A 15,093-nucleotide genomic window follows, 5' to 3' on the forward strand; every position below is an offset into this window, starting at 1 on the left:
CGAACGGCCAGATGGGATAAGCGGGGCGCTGCGCTTCGCTTACAAACAGACATGCAACGATCGCACGGATGGCCTCTACGTACGGTAGTTTTCGTCGAAAACTACCGTACTACATCTCAAGTTTAGTGGTGCAAAGTCAGAGCGGAATTGAAGTTACTCGCTGTTTGAGTCAGCGCAATTTCCCTATTGAAACTCGGTCAAAAGTGTACCTATTGACAGGCATGGGTGAAGTCTTTCGACAAAGACCCCTTCGGCATTCTTCGGCTGTTAAACACTTATTTCGCATTTGACGAATCAATATGACGCGCTTCTTGCAGGCTGTCGCTACTTCTACGGCACTTTGGTTGACAGTGACCGCTCTCGGAACAAGTAAATTACCCTTATACACTTAAGCGGTTAGTCTACCTAACTCTTTTACTGTTGTAGACTACGACTACAATGGCAAAACGACGTATTGCTGGCATATAAATGAGCCGGCCTCCAACTACAAGCTGACCGAGCTGGATCGCACACAGGAGTACTCGGGTACCAACGGCTGCCCCATCGCTATGACCGTCTCGCTGGACATGACGACTGTCGAGGTGAACACACCCGTGAACGTCACTTGGACAGTCGACGCCGATTTCAGTGGCACCAATCTCGTGAATATGACACAACTTTCCTACGGCCAGGACAGCAGTGGTCGAACGGCGCAAATTGTGCACTCTAACGTGCACTCCTGCGTATACCAGACGGACTGCGACCCGTTCGACGACGGTGAACAGCCTGAGGACAAGACCTCAAATCAGATTGCCAATCTTACCGACAATGTAGCCAATTTCAAGGACTCGGTGCAATTCAGAACGGCTGGACCCCACTCTGTGCTTGCACATATCATTATGCCCGACACCAATTCGTCGAAGCAGTTTGCGTACGCTGTGTACACCGAGCTCACAGTAACCAAAGCCAAGGAACAACAAACAACGGAGGCACCAGCGACCACCACCACAACCGATGACGACAGCGGAATATCGCAGGCCGCCATCATCGGAATCATTGTGGGCGGCGTTGTAGTCGTTGTTGCGCTCGTTGTTGTCGCAGTCGTTGCTTGGCGTCGACAGGGTAATAACAACGTTGATTTGAGCAACTATAGCTATCCTCCACCACCTCCTTATGATGCAGCGTCGGAGCTGTACTCGTCGGGACCAAAGGAGGGCAGGGCTGGATCTGATGCAGGCACTGCTCGAGTTACTGGGTCGTGGAGTATTCCAGCAAATAGCCTCCCAGCACGCAGTCTCGATGGCACGAACGGTTCCAATGGATCGCGCAGCTCTCGACCAGCGTCACAGGGCTACGCAGAGCACGATGGCTACACGTCTTACAGTGCTGGTTACCGTCCAGTTGATAGCGACATCCAGCGACCGCGTCGCGTTGATAGCGATGTGGAGTTGTGAAGGCCTCCGATCCAGCAAAAGCGCACGAACCCGCTCAAATTAGCTGTACATGTCTTATACAGTACTAAAAGCATTTTCGAAAGTACAATTTTTTACAAATTTTGTAGAGCAAAGAAAAAGGCTAACATGGATGTAATATTAAATTGTGATTGTTGCAAACTGGCCGGATAAAGAATGTCTAAAACAGTCCGAGATGTTTTAAGTTATTCAGAAATGTCTAAAACGTCCAAAAGGAGAGCGCCTTACGCACACAATACAGTGTCGCCATGGCACAAAAATTCTGTCTCAGCACCATCACCACCACGCCCCGCTGGGCAGCACACTTCGCAGCAAAATTCAAGCACACAGCGCGCAAAAAGGCTGCGGTTAGGGCGAATGTGGCCGCTCTGCGGCGCTCAGCCAAATCTTCGTGTGACCCACAGCATTCCTGGGAAGCACAGCCACCGAGCATGCCGCCGCGAGTTAGCTGGCGAGAGATCGCTGTAGATGTCGACGCCGTCGAAGCCGAGGCGGTGCTGGAAAGGCTCAAGTCGCTCGACATCACCAAGAGCCAAGCGATGGGGTGCACTATATGCCCGGGTGCGGACCACAAGATGCGTTATCGCCTGCTAGAGTGCAGCTCTGATTCCTGCGCCGAGGCGAGCCCTATGAAGTGCGCCTGGCGAGGGAAGATGGTGAAGTGCCTGGACAACGAGCACGCCCCTATCTTTGAGTTTGGTCAGCACAGCTCACCTGCCGCAACCCTCGCCTCCAAGAAGCTCACGCTTCGGCACAAGGCCTTCTGGCCGAGCACCGCCTACGACCTATTCGCATAAGGCACGCGCTTGCACGCAAGCTCGGCACCCCGCTGGAGGAGTTGCCGGCGTTGAAGACTGTCCAAAACTTTAACAATCATTACGCCCGCTCTCAAATGGAGAATCACGACCGCGTCCAGGAGCTCACCGCTTGGATCCGCGGCCATGCCTACACCGGGTGCGAGGGCATGACCGACCCGTTCACGTTTGCGTGGCACATGGACAATCAGGGCAAGCCCATCGTCGGAAACGGCTCGGACAAGAGGCCGTTCCTGGTGGGCATCACCACGAAGGCCCTTATTTTGAGGATAACCGTGCCCCCCGTGAATTTTATTCTCCACCTGGATGGAACGTATAAAATTAACCAAAGCGACTACCCCGTGCTGGTGATCGGGGGTTCGGACCGGTCGCGCCGGTTTCACCTTGTCGCACTCTTCGTTATGTCCCATGAGACCCAGCATATATTTCAGGTTGTGCTCCTGTCGCTTCGTCGGGCGTACAGCTGGGTCGCTGACAGGCATCTATCTGTGCGCTACGCTATGGTCGATGGTGACAGAGCGCAGTACAACGCTCTCGCAGCCGTCTTCGGCGACAACACGAAGTACCAGTTCCTGATGTGCTTCTTTCACGTGATGAAGCACATCCAGGAACGAGTAAAGCTACTTTACTCGGGTACACAGGCTCGAGTACTGCGAGAGCAGTACGATCTGCATTTCCGCGGAGTTACTCGGAGTATATGGGGATGCTGAGACCAATTGTCGGGCTGGATGAAGGAACCAACTTTAGTTCCGTTCGCGCAGTACGTATACGGGCAATGGCTGACAGGTCCATTCACGAAGTGGCAGGTAGTTATAACGCCGAGTGGCTTCGCCTCCACGAACAACCCCGCGGAGACGTTCAACGCGCTGCTGACGCGTGATTACACGCTGCGACGCAGGCTTAAGATGGGCACTTTTCTTCGAGAACTGAGTGCGTGCTGCCAAGATCAGTCAAGAAGTGCAAATACATTCGAGTTTACGGTGTGTCCGGCACCAACCCTCGCGCTTAGGGTCTCCGAGCTCGTTCGGGAGAAATTGCTGGGCGTCGGCGGAGACCAAGACGTCGACGCTGTGCGCGCTGGAGCCTGCTGCATCCTCAGGGTTATATCACTCCCAGCACCGCGTGTTCAGGTCGCGCCCAACAACCGGAGCGAAAAGGCAATCGCGGTGACAGCCCAAATGGGCGTACATTACGCACGAAAGACATTTAAAGGAGAGCCGTTGGACGGCTGGCCTGTTGATGTCCAACGGCACAGGTGCCCTTGTCGCTATTGGTTTGCCTTTGGAGCCTGCATCCACATATTGTTAGCTCTACGCGTCACTGCACATATCGACAGTAGTGGCCGAGAGGTTTTAATCAGCCGGCGCAAGCGCAAACGTGGAGAGGCCAGAGTTCTTCCGGATATTGGTCGTCCACGCACAGTTGGTGCCGCGCTCAGCTTCGTGTGACCCAGCGTGCGGGTGTGTGAACAGGATCGGTACGGGTTTGTGTAAATGCATGAAAACACGGCTTCTCAACCATGTGTGTGAGCGTTCTTCGAAGTGGTTGTTCTCAATCTTACACAATCACTTCCAGTACTCAAACAACTCATTAACCTTTTTATCGAAAATAATAATTAGAAAAAAAGATGTTGAAAGAGACTCTGATCTACGCGAGGACACTCGTCAAATGGTCGTCCTAGATTTCGTCTCTGCTGTCATGCTGACGGGCAGGCTCCTTCCAGCAGCGAGCACATGCGCATTGGAACCAGCGCTAGTTACCGTAGTGTACAGTAATCTGCGCGCCAGATTCGACATTCCTTATCACCTTAACTAAGACGCGCACGCGGCTCCTCGTTTGGTGCTCTACGAAGGCGGCGTTGGGGTCGCACGAGGGAGACACTAAGCGGGTGACCGACCCGCACTTGTGGGCATCCACATAGACGTAGTTGCCGTTGATGGACTTTGCGTTGAGCAGCAACGTATACCCCGTGTTCAGCTTCACGGCTTTCGGGGGTTGTCCCTCCACAGCGGCCGGGAACTCGGACAGCTCCCCACAGTACTCACCTAGCACGTCGCTCACGTCAAGCGACGTGGTCGGGTAGACGCCGAGACCAACGCGACCGGTGTCATAAAGCTTCAGCGTGCTCGGGGCGTTGTGCAGCAACGCTCCACAGCAGTTCCTCGGCGTACAGAACGACTCCGACGCCACGTTCTTGCATGAGTTCCAGAAGCAGTCGCCGTGGCATTCGCATGGGTCGACGTCATGAAAACGCACACCGTTGCGTTTGCACGTACTGATCCTGGCGATATCCGAAGACCACTCGACGGTCTTACACAGGGTCGTCGCTTGCTTCGGTTCTGGGTCCACAAACTTGGACCTCTTGGCGTGCAGGCTACCGAGCCCCTCGCGGACCTCCGAGCTGCTGGCCAGAGCCTGGAACTTGCAAGCCTGCAAGGCATTGGTGTGGTACAATTCGGAGCCGCTCCTCGTTACAGAACAGGTGTTGCCGATTTCGCGGTCCTGGCACGATCCACTAAGCCCTTCTCTTTTTGCTGGTGGCGTATCTTGGCGCGGGCGTGCCTGTTCGGTATTGAACGCACGTACGCGGTCGCCTCTATGTCGACAGTAGAACCAACTTGAGAAGGTTCTGCGCTCGAATGGGTGCCACCGTCGCTTCCAGGCGACACCAAGTCAATTATCTGCTTCACAGATGACCTCTCGAAGCTTCGCTCGGGTGAATAGCTATTTTTTCTCATTTCCAGCAACCACAAGACGAATGGTCTTCTCGCCAGGTACTCCTTTATCTACTCATGCCTAAGATTCGCGCTCTCCAGCGCCTCTTGAGCATCGTCTGCAAGAACTGGGCGACCACGGGACGGGATCTGGCAGCATTACCATATTGAATGCGAAGCCGCGAAGAAACAAGGCCGATGCAAGTATTGTTGCGTGCTGAAGAAGAATGGCAAGCCCAGCAGTAACCTGCTAAAGCGCTTAGTAAATCTGAAACAGTGCCTCAACGTTCCAAGAGAGGTACACGCCCGACCCCTGACCCCACGTGTCTTCAGGGAAACCGTTGAGCGCGCCGAGAGCGACTTAACCCAAGACGCATTTGAGATGGCATTGGCTAACATGCTCTGCGTATGCGCTCTAATATTCATGCTCTTTGAAGCAATAATAGCTATGATGGCTCCAGCAATGAGGCTTCCATCGCGACACACACTTGCAGATGTGCTATTAAAGCGTGTAAAAAACGAGATTCGACTGAGCGTCATCCAGCTCATTATTTAGCCGCTATACGTGTCGCTCGTCACCGATGGCTTCAGCGACACCAATAGCTTCAGTATCATTATGTATATGGTGGTTGCTTCAGGGATGCCATCGGTGTTCTGGTCGTCGTGGTCAAAGCAGCGTACTGCTGACTATCTTGCGGCAGAAATCGAAAAAGTCATCGCTGAGATTGAGCAAGATACTACAGCACGTGTAATCTCGGTGGTTACAGACAATGCAAGAAATATGAGGAGTGCAACGGGGATTATTTATAGTCAAACGTCCGACGTAGTCAGCGGCGGGTGCTCAGCACATGTCCTTAACCTCCTCAAGCAAGATGTGTGTCGTTTGTTCGCAATCTAATCGACCCAAGTAAGAGATGTAGCCGTTGAAAGATCATCTAGCGCTGCTAGATGAGTTCAAACGCCTGCAGCAGGGTATGTGGGACATCGGTCTGAGGGCAAGAGGTTTGGTGCTGCCAGTGGCAACGCGCTGGTACTCGGCGTATGCGTGCATGCGGACGGTTCTAAGCAGCCAGGACTTACCCAAAAACTATTTCTGAGCTCCGACTACGAGCCCTTTCTAGACCGCTATCGAGAAGCAGCGAGAAGTAAAAAAATACCTTTCGTTTATAACGGAGCAGATTTGTAAATAACGGGTTCTGGAGAAACTTACGTACAATAGTACGTCTGCTGGATCCAACTATTACTGCGCTTCGAGCGTTAGAGGCAGCCAATGTGTTTGTGTCGGCGGTCTACCGGTGGTTCCGCTGGCTGCGCTATCACTCCGCTTACGGTGTAACGTCGCCCGCTAAAGAAATGCGGCTCGGCAAATTGGTAGATATACAGGATAATCAAGAAGATCAGGAATCCACTGGGCATGATACTGATGAAATTGATCTGCTAAGTAACCGCGCTGAGCACGTAGCCTCCACTGGATCCACCGACGACGCCCTGTCAGTAGAAATTGCTTATGAGAAAGTAACCCCCTCCCTCTTGTTGAGCTTCAAAGTTGCTTTCGTGAAAAGATCAATCAATCTTGGGTGTACGTTCATACGAACGCGATGTGTATTGCGATCATGCTAGACCCTGCTATGGATCTCGACGCTTTAGTTGGTAGTGACGACAATATGGCGGACGATTAAGTGCGCAAAATGGCGGAGGGGTGTAGAATATTTACACCAACAGCAGGTAGTCCCAAGCTAGCGACCGAGATTCTTGCGTTCAAAAGTGATTAGCGGCGCGGAGGTGGAGTGCTGCGGAGGAAGTATTCTGAGTCGAGCCCGCGTGATTACTGGAGTCCACAAAGCGAAAAGAAGTATCCTCTATTGAAGAAGATAGCCAAGATCGTGCTCGCAATTCCGACTTCTACCGCTGCGAGCGAGGGAGCGAGAAACATTTTCGATCACATCCATTCCAGGCGAAGGAACAGACTCTCCGTTACCAAGGTTAAGATGTTGGCGTATATTCACATTAACCATGGTACAATCCAGCGTGACACAATCGATCTTGCTCAGCACCAGTCTCACCCAGATAGCGAAGCAGTTGAAGATTCGTCTTGATTAAATAAAGCCTTCAGAATATAAGTCTGTGGTGATCGCGGAGGTGCAGGCGCTGCGTCAAAAGCAAATGATCTTGAAGTTCAACAGTATTTTTGAAGCGTGAGCTGCGTTGGCATTCTGTTACGGAGGTTTAAAGATCTGGTGAAATGAAGCGTTAGCTTTACGTGTCTAAGGCTTTCAGCTACGGCACGATTGACAAGAAAGAGGAGCTGATCCAAGACAAAATAGTGGAGAAGAAGTCTTTTATAGTCTATCAGAGAGTTGTTGCTTTCTCCACCTCTTAATGCAGTTGATCGGGGATATGGACTCGCTTCTTGGTAAAGAGCTGCATGAGACGTGTATCATGGAGCAACAATGCATCGCGACGTAGATTGCGTCTCTAAAAACCCGGTTGTTCCCGCGCACACAGCGTCATCGGCACTCGTCACTTGTGTGATCTTACCTTCCACTGCCGATCATCTTTCGTCCTCGGTGTGTCCAGATCCCGCCAGGAAACGACGTTCGTCCCTCGCCGCACGAGCTTGGCTCACTTAGAGTCTACAAATCCAATCCTTCCGGCACACATCGAATCAATCGTAAGCACTATCCCTTTAAATTTTAAGTATAATGATACTACATGAAACCTCTACTGATAGAGCACCTTCGTCTTAAAACAAGCACGGTGTTACCGCCTCTAAAAGAAGCCAGCAGCAATCCCTACGCTGTCATGAATATGTGTGGCACAACAATCCGGAGAGCCGGGTGTGCGTACAATGTAACAACCCGGTTACTATGTGCGGTAGTAGAATCCGTGACCCACCGTACGAGTCTCTGACTGTGTACTGGTCCCAGGGAGCCCGAAAAATAATTTATTTCAATTTCAAAGGACATCGAGAAATACATAACGCGCGGCAATCTAAGAACTCAGCAAATATATAATTGAAGCGGTAACATTGACAAGTAGATTATTAGTGAAATAAACTACCTACCCTGGTTGAAACCACGGTGGTCACATCCCAGTACGCATCGTTGACCCTTAGATAAAGTATCATCTCCAGCGTAAACGGAGATAGCCTGTTGCGTTCATACCGTAGCACCATGCGAGCAGAGTTGAACAGCCGCTCGACAATGTTGAACGTCGATCATCGACGACTCGATGGGATGACGTCCAGCAGCTCGTACTCGCATGATGTGCCTGGTGCGACTGCTGATTGTTGTTGTCCGGGAAAATAATTTTTGGGTCGTGGTACACCAACTTTGTAAATACATATTTTGCTAAAGTATTTTTCGTAAATGAATTATTGAGAGAAACAATGAGCAATAATTGGCAATTTATATATATTGGGTTACAACTCTGGTTCCAGTTTAATTTTCCTTCTGACCTGTAGCGGAACTGGGCGGCTTCATTGACAATCGGTTTGAAGACTACCGTCCTGCCCCGCATATAAGGCATATGTGCTCTAGATAAATACGGGATTCGCTCGACATCTAGCTTAAACCTCAATTTGACCACCTACCTAATTAGAACACATGTGGCTGAATCCTACTTAAAACACAAGGCTGTACCAACCAATGGATATTCTTGAGAGCTCCAACCAACCACCCTTCTCAACAAACTTGTCGGTGCTGCTGCTCCTTGGCTTTAATTCTCTTATTTTATAATTTACACAGCCATGAGTGCTGAGCGACGTAGCTATAGGTAAGTACTGTTGACAAGGACAATAAGCTGGTGTCTAAATTCTCGTACACGGTTGAAAATCCTTCGAAAACGCTGTGCTTGGTTCGCTCCGGATCATTTTTCGCAGTGAAAGTAGATGGATACATAATACTTAAGTATAATACACGTGATTACATGTAATGCATTTGTGCAAACGATTCTTATAAAAGGAAAAAAAACAATAATAGAATTCAAAATATTAACAAGCAAAACCTCCGTACACAACGCAGCCACAACAGAAAGAAAAGACCCGTTACCAATCACAACATCATGTGAACTGCACGCAGGAGGGTTTGAGCCCTACCTGATCGCGTAGGAGGGTCAAGCCTCAACGACCAAGCCAGATTCCAGGACCCATTCTTCAAAGTCAAACAATTTGTTCGTTGTACAACACATAAGCTTTCTAAACGAATATAACACACAAGCAGTGTTGTATTCATTAACAGCACATATGCCATTATATACGGGGTAAGACGGTAGTCGGCGAATCAGATCTTAGCATTTGGCGATGTCCCAGAAGGAGAGTAGCCATTCTTAAAAACAGCGACGCTTTGCTCCTGAAGTGGAGAGGTGCCGTCGGCGAACTTCTTGGGATGGTCTACAGAGCAGCGGAACACGCCACACTTGTCAAAAACACGGCACTGGGTCCGTCTCCATGGGCATGCGCATGGCATCGTTATTGGCAATGAGCATGTTCATTTGCTGCGTCTCGAGCGCAACATGAACGTCATCTCTGTCCTCTTGCGCTTGAACGAACAACCCCAGCACATTACCCAGCAGCAGTAGCGTAACAGCATATCGCTCCGACAGAAAATGGTGATGATCTCCGCACGCACACAGCGTTTTTACGGTCTAACAGCCTCAGACGCACCGCGTGTGTTCACGATGCCTGCTGATTCATCCAGTCGTCGCGCTAGCTGCGGTCGGCGTGTTTTTGTGATTCCCATGGCCAAAGCGCTATTTTACGTGGTCTTGGCCTTCTGGTTTGCTCCTCGCTGCGGAACTGGTAGTCGAGGACGTGGGCGTGACGTTGCTGACACTAGCGCTGTTGCTGTTACCCATAGTGTGGTCCTGCTAACAAACTGAATATGTTGCCTGTCTTGACGGTCTCGTGTATCAGCATCTGGGTGTACGTTTTGCCATGCGTTTCAAGTTGGAGCTCGTACACACCAGGAGCGAGAAACCACAAAGTTTTGGCCAAGGTTTTAAAGTGTAATCGTGGCTCTGAATGTCGAGGGAGGGGGGTCTTGTTCCTCATCGTCAGGGACGCCACGTACATGTTGCAATGTGGAGCGTCCAAACGTGTCTAAAAGTCTTAATCCACAGTTAAGAAGCTAGGTTATTCGACAGTTTTCGATATTTTTAGGTTTAAACGGAATTTTGGACGCTTTCTTAAGTGTTTTAAAGTCTTTTCATTTCGTTCAAGTCCATTCCTAATCAAACGTGAGCCAAGTTGTTGGGAACGTGTAGTACGGTTTCACGGGAGGGAACGATGGCATTTTGGTACACTGCACTGAATTTCGCCATGCATTCTTCGCCCTGTCCCCCTTCCTCCACCATCAGCTCACCGACACGTAGCTACGTCAATATGGTCGTGGAGACCCCCTCCAGCAATGTTAGTACTTATAGAACGTCACCCATCACACTGAGTGTGACGGATTCATTTCCTCCGTTCACGTAGCCTTCACTGCAGAGCATGGCCGGCTTTCGCTCCGGTCCATACCATCTCACGTGGGCGTTTATGGAGAAGAGCGAGGCTACATGAGCACGAATTGAGTGAGGTAAGAAGATGTCCGAGCAGACATTCATTACCTTGCTCAATTGATTTGTACGAGGTCTAGATCGTAATGGAGAGTCAACGCGTGGTTTATTCGACAGCAATGGCTCGACATATGGTTTACTTATCACACATGTCGTTGGGCTGGTGCGCAGTACAGATTTGTGATTGCACCCTCTGAGCGACGGTGGTCACTATGCATGGTGAAGTGGTGGACTGGATGCACACAAAATGAGTCGGCTGAGATTCTAGTACGGTATCTGCTTGGTCAAGCCGATACGGATGAAGACACCCAACTGGCGGACTGCTTAGCGCGAGATCGTAAAGCGCATGGGGGCTGCCCGATCACCTTCTCCCACGTAAGCGTAGCACAACGGCTTTCACATCTCAAACATTCTCATCGATGAAAAATAGGCTAAGAAATGTCGAACCTTCAGTGAAAGCTATCGAGAAGATAATCGACGTGCTTGTCTCAATTATGCAAGCAGCACACCAACATCCGCAGAGCTCGACTCACGAAGGCACGGTCAGGGTGGCATGCGTAGGGCAAATATCAGTTCTTCCACCGGCAACAGACCAGAATGGATATGTACACGATGTATTGGTGCGCTGACGCAGCTTGTCACTTATTCAAGCTTGTCAGTGAGTGGAAATTGGTGGCAAGAAAGAAGAGCGGTGTTGTACTCAGTTGTCTAAGTTTTATTACTGTAAGCTTATCGGCAAGGATGTGTGAGACTTCTCAATTCAGAAGGGATCGTCGAGCCCTCTAAACACGGCTAATTCAACATGATCAATGTATGCAGCGTACTACACTAAGCCCTGGCTGGAGGGCAGGGCTGGTTTGAACGGTCTCACAATTAATACACTAGCTAGATGCATTCGCCTTGACAGCAAACGTCGGGTCATAAAGTCTAAGCACGCTTATCGGCTCTGAGTGTAATATGAGCCTTGTCGCAGTATTTCTGGTCTTGTGTATTATATTTGATCTTGCCAAAGTTCTTTTGTTATCGTCAGAGTAATTTCAGTCTTGTCGTTGAAGCATAGTACTTTTGATACTATACTTTTGATTTAGTCTCAATTGCCCAATGCTATTTCTATGTACCGGCTTCCTCCGCTTTTTACTGACGATCACTTATTACTGACACTCAATTACAGCCAATCGAATCACTTTATCGAAATCCTCCATTTGTTACTGACAACACAAAAATGGGCTAGGCACCGGACATGTCCCAATCCACGGAATGCAACCAACACGCAGGTGCACCGCCATCTCAGCAGCGGAAAAGCTGGCGGTCCTGGATGCATGGGAACCGTGTGGTGATATCTCTGCCGGTTAAAGCATTCTATAGCAGCCTGGATGAGTATGCGCACCAACAGCGGCGCAAGCTTATCTATCAGGGGCGGCAAAAGCGCAACGACATCGAGTTGACTTCAGGCATTCCGAAATAATCATTGTATTGCTGCTTCAATACAATAGTTTACATTTAATTATTGATTTTTACAAATTGGATGACTTTTTCCAATTAGTTATTTTGTATTTACAACAAAGTACTTTATTTTTTTCGTAAAATCTAGTTTTTTCTGCTTTGCTTTGCGTAAATACGGAGCTCGACTCGACATTTAATATTTTATGGGGAAACCAAGAAGAATGTAGCCCTGGCGTGAAGGCGGTCGTATTCAAGCCTGGCTCGACGAAAAACTTCTATTCAGTGGGTACAACGGCCAAGGCGAGCTGAAATCGCTCGAGGCCGCAAAGCTGTGCTCGCACACCGGGCAGTTCAGACGGACAGCCATTATTGCTTACACGAAAATGAAGAATCTACTTAGGCTTGTAAGAGTTACGTTCGTCTTCATTTTCATATCCCTCGTCTTCTCGCACTTATTACAATTATTGATACACAATAAATGGTAAGATTTGTGCTGAAATCTACTTATAAGTAGTTGCAAACGACTACTCACGGCTTACAAAAGTGGTCCGGATCTACTTATTCTATTTAATTTCTCCTTCATAGTGCTGCCGAGTGGCTTTTCGCAGCTACATGTAACATACTTCTACGTTAGTAACCCTCGCACTCAGAATTTCTAGTGCAGGTGGTTATTTGATGATACTAACGTTATTAACACCAATTCCGTGCAAGAAGGGGTCGGTCTGAATGTTTGTATCTTTCTGGATCGGCCAATAAGACCCTATTTTACGACAAGGTATCGTTGAAAAGCTAAGAGGTTGGATTTTCCGCCAATCACGTATCGAAGAAATATTCAGTTACAGCTGAGAAATTTTGCAATATTTGTTTGGGGGTGTCAAAACAAGGATGCTGAAATACGAAACTCCTGAATAGAATTTACGTCTTGACTTAACTAAATTAAGAACATCCTAAAACGGGATGTTGTCAGATCTTTTAGGAGCGTGCAGTCTGCACGACCGACCGAGCTTTGAAGGCAAGTATCTACGCTCTCACTGATCTAATTGAATAAACTAGCCGAGCGCCGCCGCTACGCGGCGGTAATTTCGGTTTTACTCCAGATTTTTGCCTTCCCGCCTTCGCTTCGCTTCGGCGGGATAATTAGTCCAAATCCTCTGAGTCCCATATGTACGTAAATCGACTTCTTTAATTTCATAAATCTGCGTTTCATTTGCTACAAAATGCTGAGTTCCCAGTAAGCCGTGTAAATATTTCTACCGGTACAAAAGACTGAGCCCCTAGCATCATACTTACCATGCTCATAAACGATTACGCTAGTGATCTTGGCAAAGTCTCTTTATTGTTGTTGGCTATCACTGTACCTTAATCTTCCACCCAGAAGCACCTGCACTTCAGTCTAAAACCGCTAAATAAAATATTTAGTTTAGCGTCGTGCTCGATTTCACGGGCCGTTTCTGAAACCTAGATTGCATCAATGCAAAGAATATCTGTCCAGCTTGCATCAAATACCCGCTTGTACTGCCTGGTTAAGCTTGTAATAAACTGCCTATTAACCACTTCGCAAACCAAACTCGCTACTTTGAAAGAAAATTAAAAGTGTTACAGTTTGAATATTTAATAAAAATATTCAAGCTGTAGCATTTTTTTATGCCTTGAAGTGTGTTCATTTTGTGCTGATTCAAAATTAGTCATTAGACACTCCAATCTGTGCCTGTTATGGTTATAGCCTTTGAATATAACCATGCGTCGCAAGACGCCTTGCTGTTGTACGGCGGTATTTTTATTTGATACTTAATTGATGATTCCAAAATATTAGGCTCTAAGGGCCTACTTATAATAACCAAAATTGACACCTCTCATGTTGTGCTGTTATCTTACCACTGCATATAAAACCTTATTCTACGCCCTTGTCGGCAACGCGTCTACCTATTAAGAACTATCAGATTTTTGTTGTCTAAAAAAATGCTAAGGAAACAATGGTCAAGTTCAATTCGCTTACAGTAGTAATTGTCATCAGCACATATAACTTCTTTTTGTTCACACGTCAATCTAACACTATATATCTTTGTGGATCAAGTGACAACGTTTATAAGCACAGTTTTGTTCTTACGGCCAGTCTACACGACCGGCTACTGCTGTACATGTAACATGTACGATTTAGCAATACCAGAAACCCACTCAGATAACTTATTAATGCTAATATTTTTGCAGTAAAAAATGAAATTTCATTTTAGTCAGTGTAACACACAGATCCTACTGAGTACAGAGTATTTAGTATACTTAAACCATGTCCTCGGAAACACGCATGCTTAAATGTACGCTAAGCACCCTGCCCTCCGTTTACTGTAGTATTCAAATATCAATAACAGCATGCATTATGAAAAAGTATTTAATATTGAAACGATGCCGCCTTCGGACTTTGTGCAAATCCCCATATGTAAACTGGGAAACACATGCATTTATTGACGTCAACTACACATTCTAGTTTTAACCAAACGAAGCCACCTTCGCTGCGCTCGGCAGCCAGTAGAAATATTTAAATTATTTTATCCAATGATTTGTCCGGAAAAGCGTGACAGGCACGACAATTAAGTGTGACGGACAGACAGGTTGCTGCAGTAGATGTTTAAGACTAGCCGTTCGCCGCCGCTACGCGGCGGAGTGGCATGGTTTGTTGGAGATGAGGTGGCCGCAACCTTAGTGCTTCTTGGTGTCGCGTGTTTTGAGAGCGTGGTTCACCCCGTAGATCTTGGCATCGTGTATTTAACCACTTGCCTTCCGTAGTCTCATTCGGCCCCGTATAATATCGTGGTTTGGAACGTTTCCGTTACCCCGTACTACAGGTTGGGTGTTGTTTTCTTCAATGGTCCATGCTCTTTCGTGCTCTTCCCGGCTTCGAGGTTCCTGCTCACCCATGGCCCACGCTGCTCAGCGGTTCTGTCCTCTCTCTTGTGGGTTCATGCTCTTTAGTACGGTCTTTTCGTTAAAGCTAACTGTTTTCCGTTCTCAAACGTTTACGTAGGTTGCACTGGCTTCGTGGTAGATACTATTTCGTTACCATTGGCCTCCCATCGCCAGTACTCTAACCAAAGGGTGCTATTTCGTGCTTTGGTGCCTCCA

General features: G+C 48.3%; 3 protein-coding genes across 3 annotated transcripts; all 3 read left to right on the forward strand.

Moving 5' to 3' along the window:
- Positions 1-299: 299 nt before the first annotated feature.
- PITG_19270 (uncharacterized protein) lies at positions 300-1,511 on the forward strand (the record flags this gene model as incomplete). The annotated part of the gene is made up of 2 exons (XM_002997158.1): positions 300-369; positions 427-1,511. The coding sequence occupies 2 exons, from the start codon at positions 300-302 to the stop codon at positions 1,431-1,433; spliced, it is 1,077 nt and encodes a 358-aa protein (XP_002997204.1).
- Positions 1,512-5,602: 4,091 nt separating this feature from the next.
- On the forward strand, positions 5,603-6,538 carry PITG_19274 (uncharacterized protein; the record flags this gene model as incomplete). The annotated part of the gene is made up of 5 exons (XM_002997159.1): positions 5,603-5,854; positions 5,934-6,038; positions 6,092-6,125; positions 6,200-6,312; positions 6,527-6,538. 5 exons carry the CDS (start codon positions 5,603-5,605, stop codon positions 6,536-6,538), a joined length of 516 nt encoding a protein of 171 aa, XP_002997205.1.
- A 4,797-nt stretch (positions 6,539-11,335) lies between these two features.
- Positions 11,336-11,998, forward strand: PITG_19275 (uncharacterized protein; the record flags this gene model as incomplete). The annotated part of the gene is made up of 2 exons (XM_002997160.1): positions 11,336-11,344; positions 11,765-11,998. 2 exons carry the CDS (start codon positions 11,336-11,338, stop codon positions 11,996-11,998), a joined length of 243 nt encoding a protein of 80 aa, XP_002997206.1.
- Between the last annotated feature and the right edge of the window lie 3,095 nt (positions 11,999-15,093).

Source organism: Phytophthora infestans, genomic scaffold (assembly GCF_000142945.1).
Source record: "Phytophthora infestans T30-4 supercont1.84 genomic scaffold, whole genome shotgun sequence".
In the NCBI taxonomy this organism is placed as follows: Eukaryota; Oomycota; class Peronosporomycetes; order Peronosporales; family Peronosporaceae; genus Phytophthora; species Phytophthora infestans.